We start from the raw sequence: 15,489 nt of genomic DNA, 5'->3' as shown, positions 1-15,489 counted from the left end.
AGACTGTATTGGTTTCATGAGCACTGGTAATGTTATTAGTCGAGTAATGACAAGCAGTGACAATGAACAGTGGATGGAATACAGTTCTGATGAGCCATACCTAGCTCCTTTTGTATGTTGTCAGGGATTCCTGTAATAGTCTTTCTCCTTTTGACTTTCTTCGGCCGTCTTACCACTGTGTCTGTGTAAATTAGAGACCGCCGAATGCTGGCTTGGCGGTCGAAATTCTCCCCTAATACATGGTAGAACAAGCAAAGCAACATTACTTCCAAGCACGCTGACATCATGCACTTTCTTCCACTAGTTTTGTTGTAGAAATGGAAAAAAAGGCATTAATAAATGATGTTAGCTTGTTCCTACAATGAAAGTTTGCACTGAAGAAAGATACTGCATATCGTCACAGTAAGGCTTTAGACACACATATCCACTACACAGTACTGCAGGTCTTAAAAGGAATTTTAGACTTCCCAAGCCCAGTTCAGATCTGGTGAGAGCAGCTCTAATTCCACAAGTGAAGAGAATCCTTACTTTAATTTGGCCCTTTTTGTTTGTCTTGGGTGGTTTTGTTGTTTTATTTTAAAGTAATGAGCTGCAGAAAAAGCAAATCTGTTCATGAAAATGAAAGATCACAATGGTTTATGCAGGAACAGACATTGCTATTGGCAACAGTTATTACAACATCTTTGCACAGCTCCATCATTAAATCACAAGACAGTTTTTTCATTTCAAGTTGCTTTGAACCTGTCAAATGCACCACATTTCTGATGGTGATCTTTTAACTTGAATACAAATAAGTACTATGGATCATGCAGAGATCAAACTCATCTTGTCGTCTCATAAATATTTCAGAGTGGAAGCTGTTTAAAATGGAAACTTTATAAATGATTATAAAAATATACAACAGCAAAAGCCAAAAAAATGTGTAAGTGCATGTTTCCAGACAAAGCCTTATAATGACCATGTGCTGTATCATAATGGGACCCAGAAGCACCACTATCATTAAGCAACTTTTCTTTAGGAATTCACTTTTGTTTAGAGGTTTATAATTTGGTCATTTTACTAGCAGCAAGATAAAACTGAGTTAATTCTCTGTCACTTCTAAAAATCTAACAACTACCCCCCATATCTCACAAGTAAGTTGCCTTTTTAGAAGTTAATGCATTTTAAAGCACTGCTTAATATCCCATTTAAAACTCGATATGCATGTAAGTTTTTTGCTTTGTACGCTTTTTTTTTTTGAAAATAGATGACCAAATTATTTACCTCTAAAAAGTGATTAATGCACAGTAACTAATACATCATAAATATTATCCCTGGCTGACTGCACATCAGTATGATGTGTGTCCTGCAAATAGCACAGAAAACCTCATTACCTCTGTAACAGGTAAAGATACAGTCATATATTAAAGTATAGCATGTGGACTTGTGAAAATGCAAGGAAAAAATGTAGCAGTTTCATTCACTGTCTTATAAGCATAAAGAGACTGACTCTTTTTGACCGAAGCCTTGTGCTGCCGTGAGCGGCACTTGTGCTAAGCAGAATCCTTCCTGCTACAAAAAAGTGCCAGTTTCACCCAAGTTTTGGAATGACTGAAGTCAGGGCAGATTAAGGGAGGAGGAAGCCCTTGGGATCTATAAAATTTAGAGCTATGGATCCCACCAGCTTAGTAGAATCCCTGAAACACTGAGACAGACTATCTACTGTTTGGAGCATCACCACTGTTAGAACATTAGGATCCTTATGGAGTCCTTCGGTAATCCTGCCATGGAGGATAGTAATAATAATTCTAGTCACATTCTAATAAATCCAAAGAATTTGAAGGAGAAAGTTTTGCATCTCTGAACGTATCTTTATCCATTCAAAGCCCAACAATTATGCCTGAGATGGTGACTTGCAAGGAAATTAAAATACAGCTTTAAATGCCCTGCAATAAAATGTAAATGGTAAGTGGAAGGTACAAACAAGGAAAGAGTCTTTTACATGAAGCCTCAGACAGCACAAACAGTGTGACCATGGGGAAATGTCACTGTGTCAGCTGACCCACAGTAACTTCTTCCCTTGAGCTACCTAAGAGCTAACTCAACCAATCCATCCTCCATGGCTTTTCATACACAAAGGCTTTTTCAAAGCCACTGTGCAAATTTAAGAATTTCAAAGTAGCAGCTTCAATGAATTCCAATAAGCAAAATCAGAACATCTCATTCTTTCTGTCCTCCTTCATTGTCACCTTTTTTTTTTCTTTTAATAAATATTGATGTTAACATTAAAACATATTTTGCAGATTTAAGGATACTTTTCTCCTTCTGTTACAGGTTTGTAACAAATCATTTAGGCATTCCTTATACATTTTACTCAGTTTTCCCTCATGCAGTTTACTCAGTTTCCTTGGATTCATTGAAAATATTTAAGTGTGTGCTTAAATCTCACTAGAGTCAGTCAAGGCAGACTCAAGCAAATGCTTAAATGTTTTGCAGGATCCAGCCTGGTGCTGATCACCTCCACCATCACCAGACTCCTCTATCTGGAAAGAAAGTTAGTTCCGGAAAACCCAGGAGAGCAGACACCATTATACATCTTTTAAACCCCAGGATATATGAAAGCAAAGACCGGCCACCACTGAAAATTCAGCCCAACCCCTTCCAGGCCAGAATAAGCTCAGCCCAGGCACCCCCTAAGACTGAATCTGCTTCCAAATCTGGATGTTTAGTCAGCAGCTTGTCAGCCTAATGCAATGCCCCTGCACCTTCAGGCTACCCAACAGATTTTTACTACGACTGTATTAGTTGCAATCTGTTCACTGAAGAGCCCTGAAAGCTGAACTCATGGAGCACTTATTGCACAGCCACGTGAGAGGCCATTGTAGCCAAATCATTACTAATGCACTGCTGAAAACGCTGGCAATCGCCAGCAGCCTCTTCAGAGGTTAACCTTTTATTTAATGCCAGGAGCAATAAAATGGAAGTTTTTCGACCTCACTTCTGGGAGAGTGAGAAAAAGAGCAAGCGAAGGAACAAGCCAAATCAAAACAAAAACCATCAATGGTTTGTTCCATGGTACGTTGAACAAACAGCACAGAATTTTTCATCGTTTTTTCCTGCCTTGTGCAGCAACATAAGGAGCTTCACAAAATAAAATCACTGGGCGTGTGGGAGGGCAGAGGAGGGGAGCAGATCGTGACTTTTTAAAGAGGAACAAGGACAGCAGCTTCTTTTGGTGTGTGGCTCCTAGTCTGTTACTTTCACAGTAGCAATATAATTATTCCAAGGGAAAGGGAACGGTGGATCCCAGAGACTAGTGTGCCTACTGCAACAGCAGTTTTCCTTTACTGCCCTCCCTTTCTATCCCTGTTTGTAAGGGAATAAGTGCTCAACAGCACACTCCAGAAAGGTGAGGTGTAGTATGTCCATTTTTATCAGAAAAGCTGAGAAGGTTTCCTACATCAGTCAAAGTATTCTGGTTGAAGTCACACGTGTAATTTATGCAAACACGGTCATGCTCCCAGTGACACAGAATTAAATTTGTGAGGGTTATTTGATCTCTTTTACTTTATTTTGCTTTCCATCTGTTTACTTCCCCCATACACTTTCAGTACCCATGGTCATTAAATTGAACAGCAGATTACTCTTTAAGTACACCCTGTTACTGCTGTTGCAATATCTAAGCCCTGCTCAATCTTATCGGTTATGTCAGATTATCCATTGTTCCAATAACTCGGCTCTCTGCACCTGCATCCTACATTCCCTACATAATGCCAACTGGCCTAGTAACGTTTCAGCATTACACTTGTTTTCCTTCTATTAATTATCCAGACCTAGAGTGTTCCTCATTTTCTGTTGTTTTCACATTATTTATTTCAAACATTTTCTGCTGTTTATTTAAGGAAACATGTCTTGTTGATTTCTCAGAGCTCTTTGATGTTTGTCACAGAAGTGCGGCTCCTACACTATCTAAATACTATTAAATGGTGTTATTTAAAATACTAGTTTATAACAATACACGTGAAAAAATTATTGGTAGCCACACTGGGAAAGGGAACAACTAATTTACTTTCAAAACAAAACCAAATATTGCAAGCTATTGATTGTAAGAGGGAGCATGGAGCCAGAGAGCGCCATATGGCGTTTGAAATAAATTGGATATTGAATATCATCCTGGTTTTGGCAGGCAAACGGTCAGTTATTTTAATGAACTAATAACAGACAATCTCGATATTGTGCAGAAAAAGAAGGATTATTAAATTGAAGAGATAATTTGATCTTTTGCAGAAATTCTGTTTACACACAACAAAGTATCTATTCAGCATTCGGCTTTAACATAATTTAACTTCCACAAAGCGGGAGCTCTGCACCTGTAAAGCCAAAAAGCACTTTCAAAATGAAGTGTTAATACACGGTTCATAACACGAAAACATGGACTATTGTCACATAAGTGGAATGTCTTACCACAGATCTTGCTCAAAGATGTAGCCCCATTAACTTTTGCTGTTCTTACCCTACTCTCCTTGACACCTAAACCTCTTGTTGCTGATATAAATAAGACCCTGGAGTTCTTTTCCTTTAATTTTGTAACATTTAGTCTTGGGAATACTGAAGTCCCCGATTACCTCCCTTACATAAAACTCCTAGAAGAAAATCCTGGAATATCATTAGCATTGCATGAAACATGATTTTCCATTACATATCTTCAGTGCGGTCTATAGCAAAACACTGCTATTCATCTACCCTCTTCTTGTATTACATGAATGCCTAATGCCACTTCAAGTCAACATTGTAGACTGTCTTCACTAATGATAATTTCGAGGGATTCTGAGGTTTTCTCATTAAGTTAGAGATGGACTATTAAACACAAAACACTGTGCAATAAGTAATTCAAAATTCATGCATCAAATATATCAGTGTCAAAATACTATACAGCTGTGTAGAACCCCTTTTATCCCTTCCCTCCCTCATCAGTGTAATGCAATTACTGAAATTAAAAGCCTACCAGTCACATTAATAGGAACCACATCTGTTTGGACTGCCTGTGCTTGTTGTCGCATTTTCTCTTCTGGTGTTGGCAGTGGGAGTGACTTGGTCCAGTTGGTTTGGGTGTTGATATCCGATAACTCATTTGGAACTGGAGTTTTAGGCCTTTTGATGGTAATAAGCTTTTCTTCTTCTGGGGAAGAGACGGGACACTACAAACAGAAATACATGAAACAATGTAAGTTTACTACCTAAAAAAAAAAGGTATTACTAAGTTATTGCCCCTGCAGCCAGTACGATTGCTTGTGGAGCAAAATACACTCTCACCAATGTCACACTTTGACCTATATATTAAAAACAAAAACAACCACACCACAAACTACGCAAAACAAAACACCTGGATTGTATTTATCTAGGACATCTGACCAGTCTAAGGAATATAAACCAATAAGAAAGAAAAGAGTGGTCTTGAGCAGAGCAAAGGACAGTTACTAATTATCTTACACATTGATCTTATCCCTAGAGTGATTAACCCCTCCAGTGCCCTATTAGGAAGATGAGAACTGAGCACTGCTTTGCTCCAGCTGCACTAGGTTGCAAGGATGTGTAAGGTCTCAGCAAGAAGCCTATTACGAAGAGAGATTTTGGGAGAGCTCAGTAAAAGAACCAGCTGATGCACTCTACAAATCCATCAGCCACGGGTCAGTGGGGTAGCAAGAGTAACTTTCCTTTGGCCTTGGGACAAATTCATGCCACGGTCAAGGGGTTCATTTTGCCTAATTTTTAAGGATGAAGCAGTTAATGTACAGTAGTCATCGAATGATCATTTAAAAAGTCATTCCTTACCAAAGTGGCAGATTTCACCTCCATGGTGGGTGTGCCACTTAAAAAACAAAACAAAAAAACCCCAAACAATGAAACAAAAAACTTTCTGCACCAGCAAAGAGGTTGCAACAGCTTGTGCAAATCCTTCCACCAAAGTTACAAGACAAAATAGCCATTTACTTTCAGGGAGCAAATTTGTCTTCATTACAAGGTCTTCACTTGCATGCCAGTAATGGCATAGAAAGACATAACGCAGCTTTTTACTGATAGGACAGTACCAGTCCACAGCAAACCCTGAGGACAGGCAGGCTTGGGGCACACAGAAGACATCACTAGGGCTTCTATTAATAGCAGGTGGTCACAAGCTCCAGGCAAAACCAGGAGAAGCAGCTCTCTCTTCCCCACTCCTGCCAGCAAGGCACCCTGGAGAATCACAGAAGCAGGAGAGGAAGAAAGACCTGGAGGAAAACCAACCTCTGACTCTCAGGAAAAATGAAGGAAAGAAAAAAAAAGGAGAAGAAAAACAGGGAAGAAGAGCTGTGTAGAGGCTCCAGCATGAGCAGAGATTTCTCTGCAGCCTCGGGACTCCTGGGGTGTTTGCTTGGGCTGCCTGACACCATGGACCTCCCCCTGTGCCACCAGACCAGAGATACAGCCCTCTCCCCCTTTGGAAAGCAGACCACTACCCAAAATAGGGGCTGGCAGTACCAGTTCACCGATTCTCCCAGTAGTTGCTCCCTCACTGCTGTACACAGGCATGGAAAGAAACATCAGAGCTATTGTAACAGATGGATTTTTAAAATTATTATTATACGCTTTCAGTGTAAGCGATCTGTTTTCTCTTGAAGTTGAGTGCTGTACAAAAGACATGCCCAGACACTGTGCCGCAACCACTGTTTATCGTTTCTGATTTTAATTTTCTTCCTGTTACCATGAGGAGTTCCCACTGTTTATAAATAAATAACCATTTATTTATTCTGTTATGCTTTGGCTCTACATCCTTTAGGACAGGGCCCAACATTTTATTTAATAAAAATAAAAGCAACTTCCAGGCAAAATGTGAAACAATCTTCAGGTAATAATAATAAAAAAGAAATTCTGGCAACAAAATTATTACTAATATCATGCTGAGGTTTGGAAGCACACTTCTTTGAGGAAATAATCCATTTCTGTCAGTCTTACATTTCTTTAGCAGGGAGGCTGCGGAGGGGATAGATGCTGCTCTGTAGGAAATGGCTCAGTGCTGTGAAAGCCCCAGTGATTCTTTCAATGCAAGCTTCCTGAAGGATACCAATATTTTGTCAGTCCTGCATTGTTTTTAAAAGGCTCCAAAACCACTTCTATAAAAATTGTATTGGGTTTGCATGGCAAGGTTTTGGTAGTGGGGGGGAGGGGGTAGAGAGGTGGCTCCTCTGAGAAGCTGCCAGAGCTTCCCCCATGTCTGACAGAGCCAATGCCAGATGGCTCCAAGATGGACCCACCGCTGTCCAAGGCCAAGCCCATCAGCGATGGTGGTAGCGCCTCTGAGATAACACAGAAAAAGCCCGCACAACACCAGCTGCAGTCAGGAGAGAGGAGTGAGAATATGTGAGACAGACAACTGCAGACACCCAGGTCAGTGAAGAAGGAGGGCAGGAGGTGTTCCAGGTTCTGGAGCGGAGAGTTCTCTGCAGCCCGTGCACGGTGCAGCCATGGGGAGGCCAGCTGTCCTCTGGCAGCCCAGGGAGGTTCACGGTGGAGCAGAGATCTACCTGCAGACTGGAGAGGACCCCACACCAGAGCAGGTGAATGCCCAAAAGAGGCTGTGAACCCCCTGCTGGAGCAGGCTCCTGGCATGACCTGTGCCCCCATGGAGAGAGGAGCCCAGCATGGAGCAGGTTTTCTGGCTGGACTTAGGACCCCGTAGGGAAACCATGCTGAAGAACTGCAGCCTGTGCAAAGGACTCATGTTGGAGAAGTTCATGGAGGGACCCCACACTGGAGCAGGGAAGACTGTAAGGAGGAAGGAGCACCATAGACAACACGTGAGATGAGACTGCAACCCCCACTCCTTGTCCCCCTGCGCCACTCAGGGGGAGAAGGTGGAGAATTTAGGAGTGAAGTTGAGCTTGAGAAGAAGGGAGGGGTAGGGAAAAGATGTTTTAAGATTTGGTTTTATTACTCTAGCCTAATTTGGCTGACAATAAATGAAATTAATTTCCCCAAGTCAAGTCTCTTTTACTCATGACATTAATGACTGACAGATCTCCCTGTCCTTATCTTGATCCACGAGCCTTTCATTATATTTTCTCTCCTCTGTCCAGCCAAGGAAGGGGGCAACAGAGTGGCTTTTGTGGGTACCTGGCATCCAACCAGGGTCAACAAAAACATAATGTGAACATTTATCTTTTTATGGGTACATGTACATACACTGTTTATACAGATATACAGTGCATGCACACATACTTATACGCACCTATACACAAGCACCTTCCCACCACAAATCACTCGAATGTATAAAAACTTTCATTAACTTAAGCAATTTGGGAGAGAAGTACCACTGCAGAAGGCAAAGCTGCCTCTAGGCCATGCTTCCCCCCAATCAGGTTTAAAAACAGATGAGAGAAGAGAAAGGATTTGTAGGGACCATGACACAGGGGTGACAGCCCAGTGATACAGCAGGCACGTGTGTGTGCATTTAAAGGAGTAATCAGAGACTGAGGCAGAGAAACATCGTTTTCCCCCTTCTACAAAGAGCTTTTCTCTGCCTGAATCAAGGCACGCTTCAAGCCTAGTTTTGCAGTTTGTGTGGGGTGAGGATGAGCTCCAGTGACCTTGGGATACTCTGCTTGGTTGACACTGTCAACATCAATATCTGTCACATTCAGACTGTACGGCAGTGCCAGGTCTCAGCTGTCATAGAACAGTCACCAGGGGCTACTCCAATATGTCAAGTGACAGAGATATTGGTTACAAAGCCACCCTTCCTTTCCAGGGAAATTACCCAAACCAAACAGAACCCTTCTTCTGTTACAGTATATAAACAGACAGAAAAACTGAAGAACTGAAGCATTTATTAGAAGGGAATCCTAATTTTAAAAAAAAAAAAAAGTGAGGCAGCAATCACAAATTTTGCAGAATTAAAAGTTGACAAAACGAGGGACAAAGGGAGGAAAACAGATTGAAACGAATCAGCCCAGGGAGCATGTAACAAATGAAAAGCAACTGAAAACCCAATTGTGCAGTTGAGGTCAAAGCCCTGTGTCAGAGTGATTTTCTGCCATAGGACAGTGGTGTGGGCATCTACAAAATAATCCAGTAAAAGAGTTGCGGGCAGTTTTGAGTGTAGGAAGAAATGTTCACACTTCATCTGCAGGGACACTTTCTGTTGTTGCTGGATGACCATGACTGTCTCTTCTTATATTCTTTCTTCCAAAGTGCTCTCAATGATCGTGGTATGTTTACTTGGGTTTTTGATGTGAAGATACTTTTAAAGGGCATAACAAAGCCGTACACAGCTTTATTGCACACAGAGGAAGGAAGACAGCAGGTCATCTTTCAGCTTTCTTCACACAGAAATTATGTCTAATTGGGATGAAAATAGGAATATACATTTTTTTAGCAAACATTCCCAGATTTACAAAACAACAATGAATTTCTGCTGTATAACAGGAATGTCTTCTCAAGTATGGTCTGTTGTATAAGAGACAGAACTGCACTAGGCAGTACTTAGAGATTATGTTATCTGCTAAGCAAGGCAGACCATAAACACTATGTTTATAATGGAATAGAAAGCACTGCATTTTTAAAGCATCTCTGTTTCATAATAACTTTATTGCTAGACCTAAATGGCCAAATTTCTGTGCAACGGGATGTTAGACTCATCTCCTCGGGAAAATTTGCTGGAATTCGTCCTTTTTAAGGGACCCGGGAAGAGGGAAAGATGGGATGTGAAATCAACACCCTTGGACCTTGCAGTGTTTCCATGAAAATGCATTAGGGGGGGACAACGCATGAACTTTCAAATGGGAGTTGAAATGAGGATCCAGGAAAGAAATGGCCTATAAATACACTATAGACAAGCTATATGGCTTAAGAAGCCAGAGCCTTGCTGTTGCCTTGTTGACATATTGTCCCCCAGCCTACTTAGTTGCTGAGATACAACAAAAGGGTTTCACTATCTCAGCACATTCATATTATTTGAGAGGTCTCAGATGACAAGTGAGTATATGCTGTGTATCTTGCCACACGCCCTGCCTAAATACCCTGTTCATTCTTATTCTTTTTATATTCCAGGGGTTTATACTACAATGTTTGAAAAAATACAGGACCTCCAGAAGGAAAGTTCAATCCATACACATTTTACCTTTCAGCAAATGAACTTCAACCTTCTTGTCATGTCTTTCACCTCATGGCCTATTGCAATCATATCTAAAATTGTAATTTCTCCAGAAAATAAAATTGAGGAAAAAAAAAAAAAAAAATCAGCATTGTGGACAGGAACCATACCAGTTCAGCTGTCTATTACTATTTGTCAAGATCCTATTTCTTCTCCAGCCTTTTACTAGGTTGGATGGCCCCACATGCCCTTTTACCCAATGCAAAGGAATCAAGACAAATAATAACAGAGAAAAACAAACAAACAAAACCCTCCCAAACTTTTAGCTTCTTGTCTTGATCAACTGAGAATGCCACTTTATGTGCCTGCTTCAACCTGCGGGGTTTCATACTGTGCTATGGGACACTGTCACATTGCAAATTTACATAAGATTACACTCAAGTCGAATTATTAATGTCTTGTTCTATTTGGTGCCCTCCAGACCAAGGTCCCCAAGTCTAGTTCCCCATTTTTTCACAGCGTATTCCCTTTTTATTACTTCTACACAGAGACCTTCAGTTGCATTAGCCTACTTTGTTATCCTACTAAATCCTTCACTTCATAGCCTTCACTGTCTCAGTAAGGAAGGGATTATTTTTTTTTGTTGTTGACAGAAATTACTGAACATCAAGCAAGTTATCACCTTAATCAGTGCTGCAGAAATGTTCCTTACTTGTTCCTCTACTCTGTTGCAATGGGATTAAAAATATGAGAAGAGCCGCACTCCATCAGATCAGAGCTTTAAAAGGCTACCTGGTATCTGCTTTATGATAAAGGCCCATCAATGACATACAGGTGAAATTAAATCAGAGGATGCATACAGTGGATACCTTCCCCTGAATATTTTCTCAGCACTGGATGGAGTCCTCATCCTGCCAAGATTTTACCCAGTTGCTTTCTGAACTCATGTAAAATTTCAGCATCCACAATTCTTGCAGGAATTGCACAGTGTGAGTATGTGGTGAGTGAAGAATTACCCTCATTTGTTTGGTCAAGTTGTTTCTATACTCACTTCCTCATGCTTTGACATTTTATGCTTTGACCTGCTGTTTCAACCCAGTAAACTGAGCAGCATTTTCAAAAAAAAGCGAAGCAGTATAAACTACATGCGCTGCTGGCAAGAGCAGCCCCATGCAGCCGCAGCAGAGGGGCAGGGAGGCCAGCTGAGGGCACCACCACCCAGCAAGACCTCTAGTTCTGCCAGAGCCTCAAGGATCTCAGCGTTCCCACCCCCACACGGGAATGCCCAATTTACTCAGACCCTCTTAACACTGAGCAGAATTTTGAATTAGGCCTCCTCAAGTCAATACAGTTAACGCATTTGTTTCCATTTAAGATACTGAACAGTCTCTTGCAGGTATTGAAGGGACAAGTAAGAATTTGGCTGAGTACAGTGGCAAAACCATACTTTTTTTTTTTACTCATGAATAAACAAAAGAAATGTTTTTGCACCTGAGGCTTAACAGACTGTCTCAAGGCAAAGTTCATAAACCAAATGACAGCACCTGGGGAAAAATACCATGACTTTTTGCCATACAAACATTTTTACAGATGAAATAAAGACATGATATAGTGCATGCCTGAGAGCCAGTACTCTCTGTAACTCACATTCATAATTAAAAAAAAAAAGTTACTCCAAATTAGTAAAGTGTGTTCTTGGCTAATTAAAACCCAATGAAGCATCCAATTAAATAAAAGACATTTTTCATTGGAGGAGGTGTTTCAAAGAATGCTAATGTTAATAGACAAAAAGCATAATGAGGAAAAATAAAAGAAACAAACCTGGCGTGACATTCCTCTGTTGAGTAGGTGTTTTTTTTTTCCTTTGTTTTTTTTAACCAGAAAACAGAAGCAGATAATGACTGAAGGCTAAGAGCAGGATAAGTTTGCACATATGCTAAATGCTACAAGTAACATCAAGCTGCAGACAGGGCAGCTGGATGGTCCCACTCGTGGGCAAGGTACCTTGTTGCTCCAGGGAACCAAGTTACAGCAGGCGCTAATGCAAGACTGAGAGATGCAGTCTAACAGACTAGACTGTTGAGCGAGACAAAAAGAAACAAAGAGAATGAGTGATAAAAAAGGAAAGAAAAAAGAATGAAAAACACACAGAAGACAAATACATTTAATATACACAACGTACACGTTTCAGAATATAAGGGGAAGCAAAGTTTGAAAATGACATCTCAATATATCTTTGAGCAATACTGAAGGACAGGAATAGCTCCCAAGATGTACAACCAACAGGGGTACGTAATAGACAAGCAAGGAGGACGGTGGTCACAGTACTGAAGTGTAAAATCCAGATAAACCAATTTAATCTCCAACAAACTCAATTAGGATCAGTACTACAGTGGAGCTTGGTCTGTGCTCCGTTAATGTAACCTGTAAGAATCAATGTTAAGAGTTAAAGGGTGGTTCCAAAAACTTCATATCAACTACTACTCAGAGACCTCAGCTTTCTGTGTTTTCTAATTTTGTTTACTTGTTTCTGAGTTGATCTAACTTGCCTCCTTCTTCCTAGCAGTTTTCCTTCAGAACAGCAAATGTTCTTCGTACCTCAGACATTTCCTAAGGCTCATGCTGAACCATGTGTTTTGTGGTATGAATAACACCCACCGGTGACAGACACCTCCAGAAAACATGAGAACGTTTGTGGAGGTCTCCTCTCGCCATCACCTACCCATGGCTTCACATCGCCTTGGTGTAGACAGACAAGTGGACTATCTGGCTACTTTTTTTTTAAAGCAGATTAAAAAGAGCAGGGAAAGATGGTTTCCTTTGTGAAATCACCATGCAGCAAAACATTGTTTTTCTGCAAGTTGGCGATTATGCCAACTTGGAAGCAAATTTCCGAAGAGTAAATAGCTATTCATCCATCTATCATTATTCTGCTCTTCTCAAGTTTCAACTACTAAGTACTGCACGTACAGAATTTAAATGTTGGGTTTTTTTCTTTGAATAGACAACAAAGCTACAAAGCTTTCATCTGGTAGTGAGGAGTTCACGTTTTTAATCACGGGATTTTGGTGACCCCAGTTCCATACTGTCACTGAAGAATTCTTCTGACAGCTGAAATATGACTTGCTCAAGGCATAAGATTTATTAGAATTACTCAGCACTTTATCAGTGGGATTATAATTCAAGTTCAGAGATCTGTTGTGGTAAGTGTTCATCTAAAAAAGAGTAAAATTTTAGGTCACTACAAAAAAAAACAATTAAACAAATATGCTGGTCAAATGACCCCACAAAACACTAAGTTGTATAACATGAAGGGAGAACCACACTACCTTATACAAGGGATTAAGGTCTTTCTAAGCTGCAAATAAGAGTGGCAGGGTTAAGGTTAATGTTTTGAGATAATCAGTAACATCCAAGACTGTCAATTTGACAACTATCTTTCTCCACAGCTCTGAATCATCCTTTCAGCTAAAAACACTTAAAGGAAACTATTCCGATTTGAAATGGGAGTGCTATTCTATACTTGAAGCATAATTAATTGCATTATTTTTTTTCAGAATACATAGTAATTTTAAGTAACATCTTATAGTAACACTCCAGAAAAAACATAACCAAGATAAGAATGACAGGCCTAAGACCTCTAAGAGGCCTCACCCATGCTTATATGCTCTAATTCAAATTGTTAAAAAAAGAAGTGTATTTATATTTATTAAATGTTACATTAGTTTCACATGTGCAGATGGTTGTCTGCTGCACAGCACTGGCTAAGACAAGTTGATAACATATATGTATGCATATATATGCAGTACACTAATAGCAAAAAACAACGTGTTAATACTTTCCCCAGTGGAAATCATAATTCCACTGATTTCAGTAGGGTTTTGCAAATTATCATTGTAATGCATTCCACAGTATGAATGTGCTTTACATTATCTGCTCACTGTCAGTACACACCACACACAGCTAAACAAGATGCTCTAATGTTCTGTGCCAATACATGGATAATGTAATCACCACCTGGATGAGAGCCTGTACATACTGCACAACACCTTTTATTATGTGATTTAAAGCCACAGAGTACAGAACTGAAAACACTGTACCCTCTGAAGTGAGTTCTTGGGATTTGCACACTTTGTATAGAGACAGAGTTTTTGGTCCATGCTACAGAAGCACATTAGTAATTATTAAAAGAAATCAGACTGCGTCACAATCAAGGATATCCTCTCACTCTCTAAGTAACCATTTGTGGCAAAGTATTCTGGAGTAGCTGTCTTGAAAATCCCAGGAGCTCCAGCATCTCAGGTTTGGACATCTTGCTGCCCACCAGCACTAATGTCTTAGCCCACAGCAATGAAGTCGGCCACAAATTCTCCTTCAGAGCTCACAGGCACAACAGCGTGAGGAGAGGGCAGGGGAACAAAATTTCTTTTGTTCTTTAGAACATTAATGCAACTTACTAGTTCTTTAATTGAAACGTATATAAATTGATGTATATAACAATACGTCCTCACAGCTTTCTTAGGACTTGTGCTCAACTGTCCCTTTGCTTTATTTGTTTAATTAATTTCTAGATTCTAAGCTAAGCATACATGAAGTTGAGATGTAGGCATGTAAACAGGAAAACCATGAAGCAAACTGAAAGAAAGCTGAGAGTGGGTTATCTTTTATTCTTCTGGATGCCTCTATGCAAACAGTTGTGATGCACTGGGACAAAGCCTCTACCTAATGAAACTGCATAACTGCCTGTATTAGCAATTCAAAGTGTGCACAGGTAGCTGTTACAATGGGAGTACGCTGATGGCTGGGTAACAGCTCTTCATGCTACTAGAATGTAAACATTTAACAGACTCAGAACAGCTACCCTTGCTTAGGGTCTTGCCTCCTGAACATTAAGTAACTCCTCCTGGCTTTCACACCTTTATTGTGCCAGTGGGACTTTATATAAATGCATGGGTAGAACTGGGATTTTTAAGAGACTGTGGAAGTCAGATTATCTAACATCCCTGTAATTCAAAGGAATATGCATCCTTATGATCTTCTAAAAACCCTACCTTACTTGAACAATGTTATGACAGGCCATTAAACCACACCAGGCATGTACCCTTTAAAGCACTCTGCCCCCCTACCATTACCTTTTGTTCAATTTCTTCATAATCATCCTGGTAACTTCCAGAGACTGCGCTGGAGGACGAGGAGAAGGTGGGGCCCTGTGAGTAATATTGTGAGCTCCGGTAGCCATCCCGCCGCAGCTTGTCACACTCTGCCGAAAGACAGAGAAAAGAGAAGATTAATTCATGACAAGAGCCATTACTGTTTACACTTCATGTACAATGGCACTTACAAAAAATACAGAATATTTTACCATGCATTAGCACCGTCTA

The 15,489-nt window shown here is 40.4% G+C and overlaps 1 protein-coding gene across 3 annotated transcripts in view; it reads right to left on the bottom strand.

The window, feature by feature from the left end:
• The window catches only part of NHSL1 (NHS like 1), a 104,347-nt gene that overhangs the window by 20,273 nt on the left and 68,585 nt on the right, over positions 1-15,489 (bottom strand). For 2 of the 3 annotated variants that reach the window (XM_082048376.1, XM_082048377.1), the window contains exons 3-5: positions 15,241-15,368; positions 4,985-5,177; positions 101-232 (exon numbers count right to left, since the gene is read on the bottom strand). In XM_082048376.1, coding sequence (XP_081904502.1) covers positions 101-232; positions 4,985-5,177; positions 15,241-15,368 — 453 coding nt within the window. The remainder of the gene's footprint in view (positions 1-100; positions 233-4,984; positions 5,178-15,240; positions 15,369-15,489) is intronic. The other variant, XM_082048378.1, reaches the window with a different exon arrangement.

Source organism: Streptopelia decaocto (assembly GCF_964273445.1).
Source record: "Streptopelia decaocto genome assembly, chromosome: 3".
Taxonomy (NCBI): Eukaryota; Metazoa; Chordata; class Aves; order Columbiformes; family Columbidae; genus Streptopelia; species Streptopelia decaocto.
This window is presented reverse-complemented; position numbering and strand designations above follow the sequence as displayed.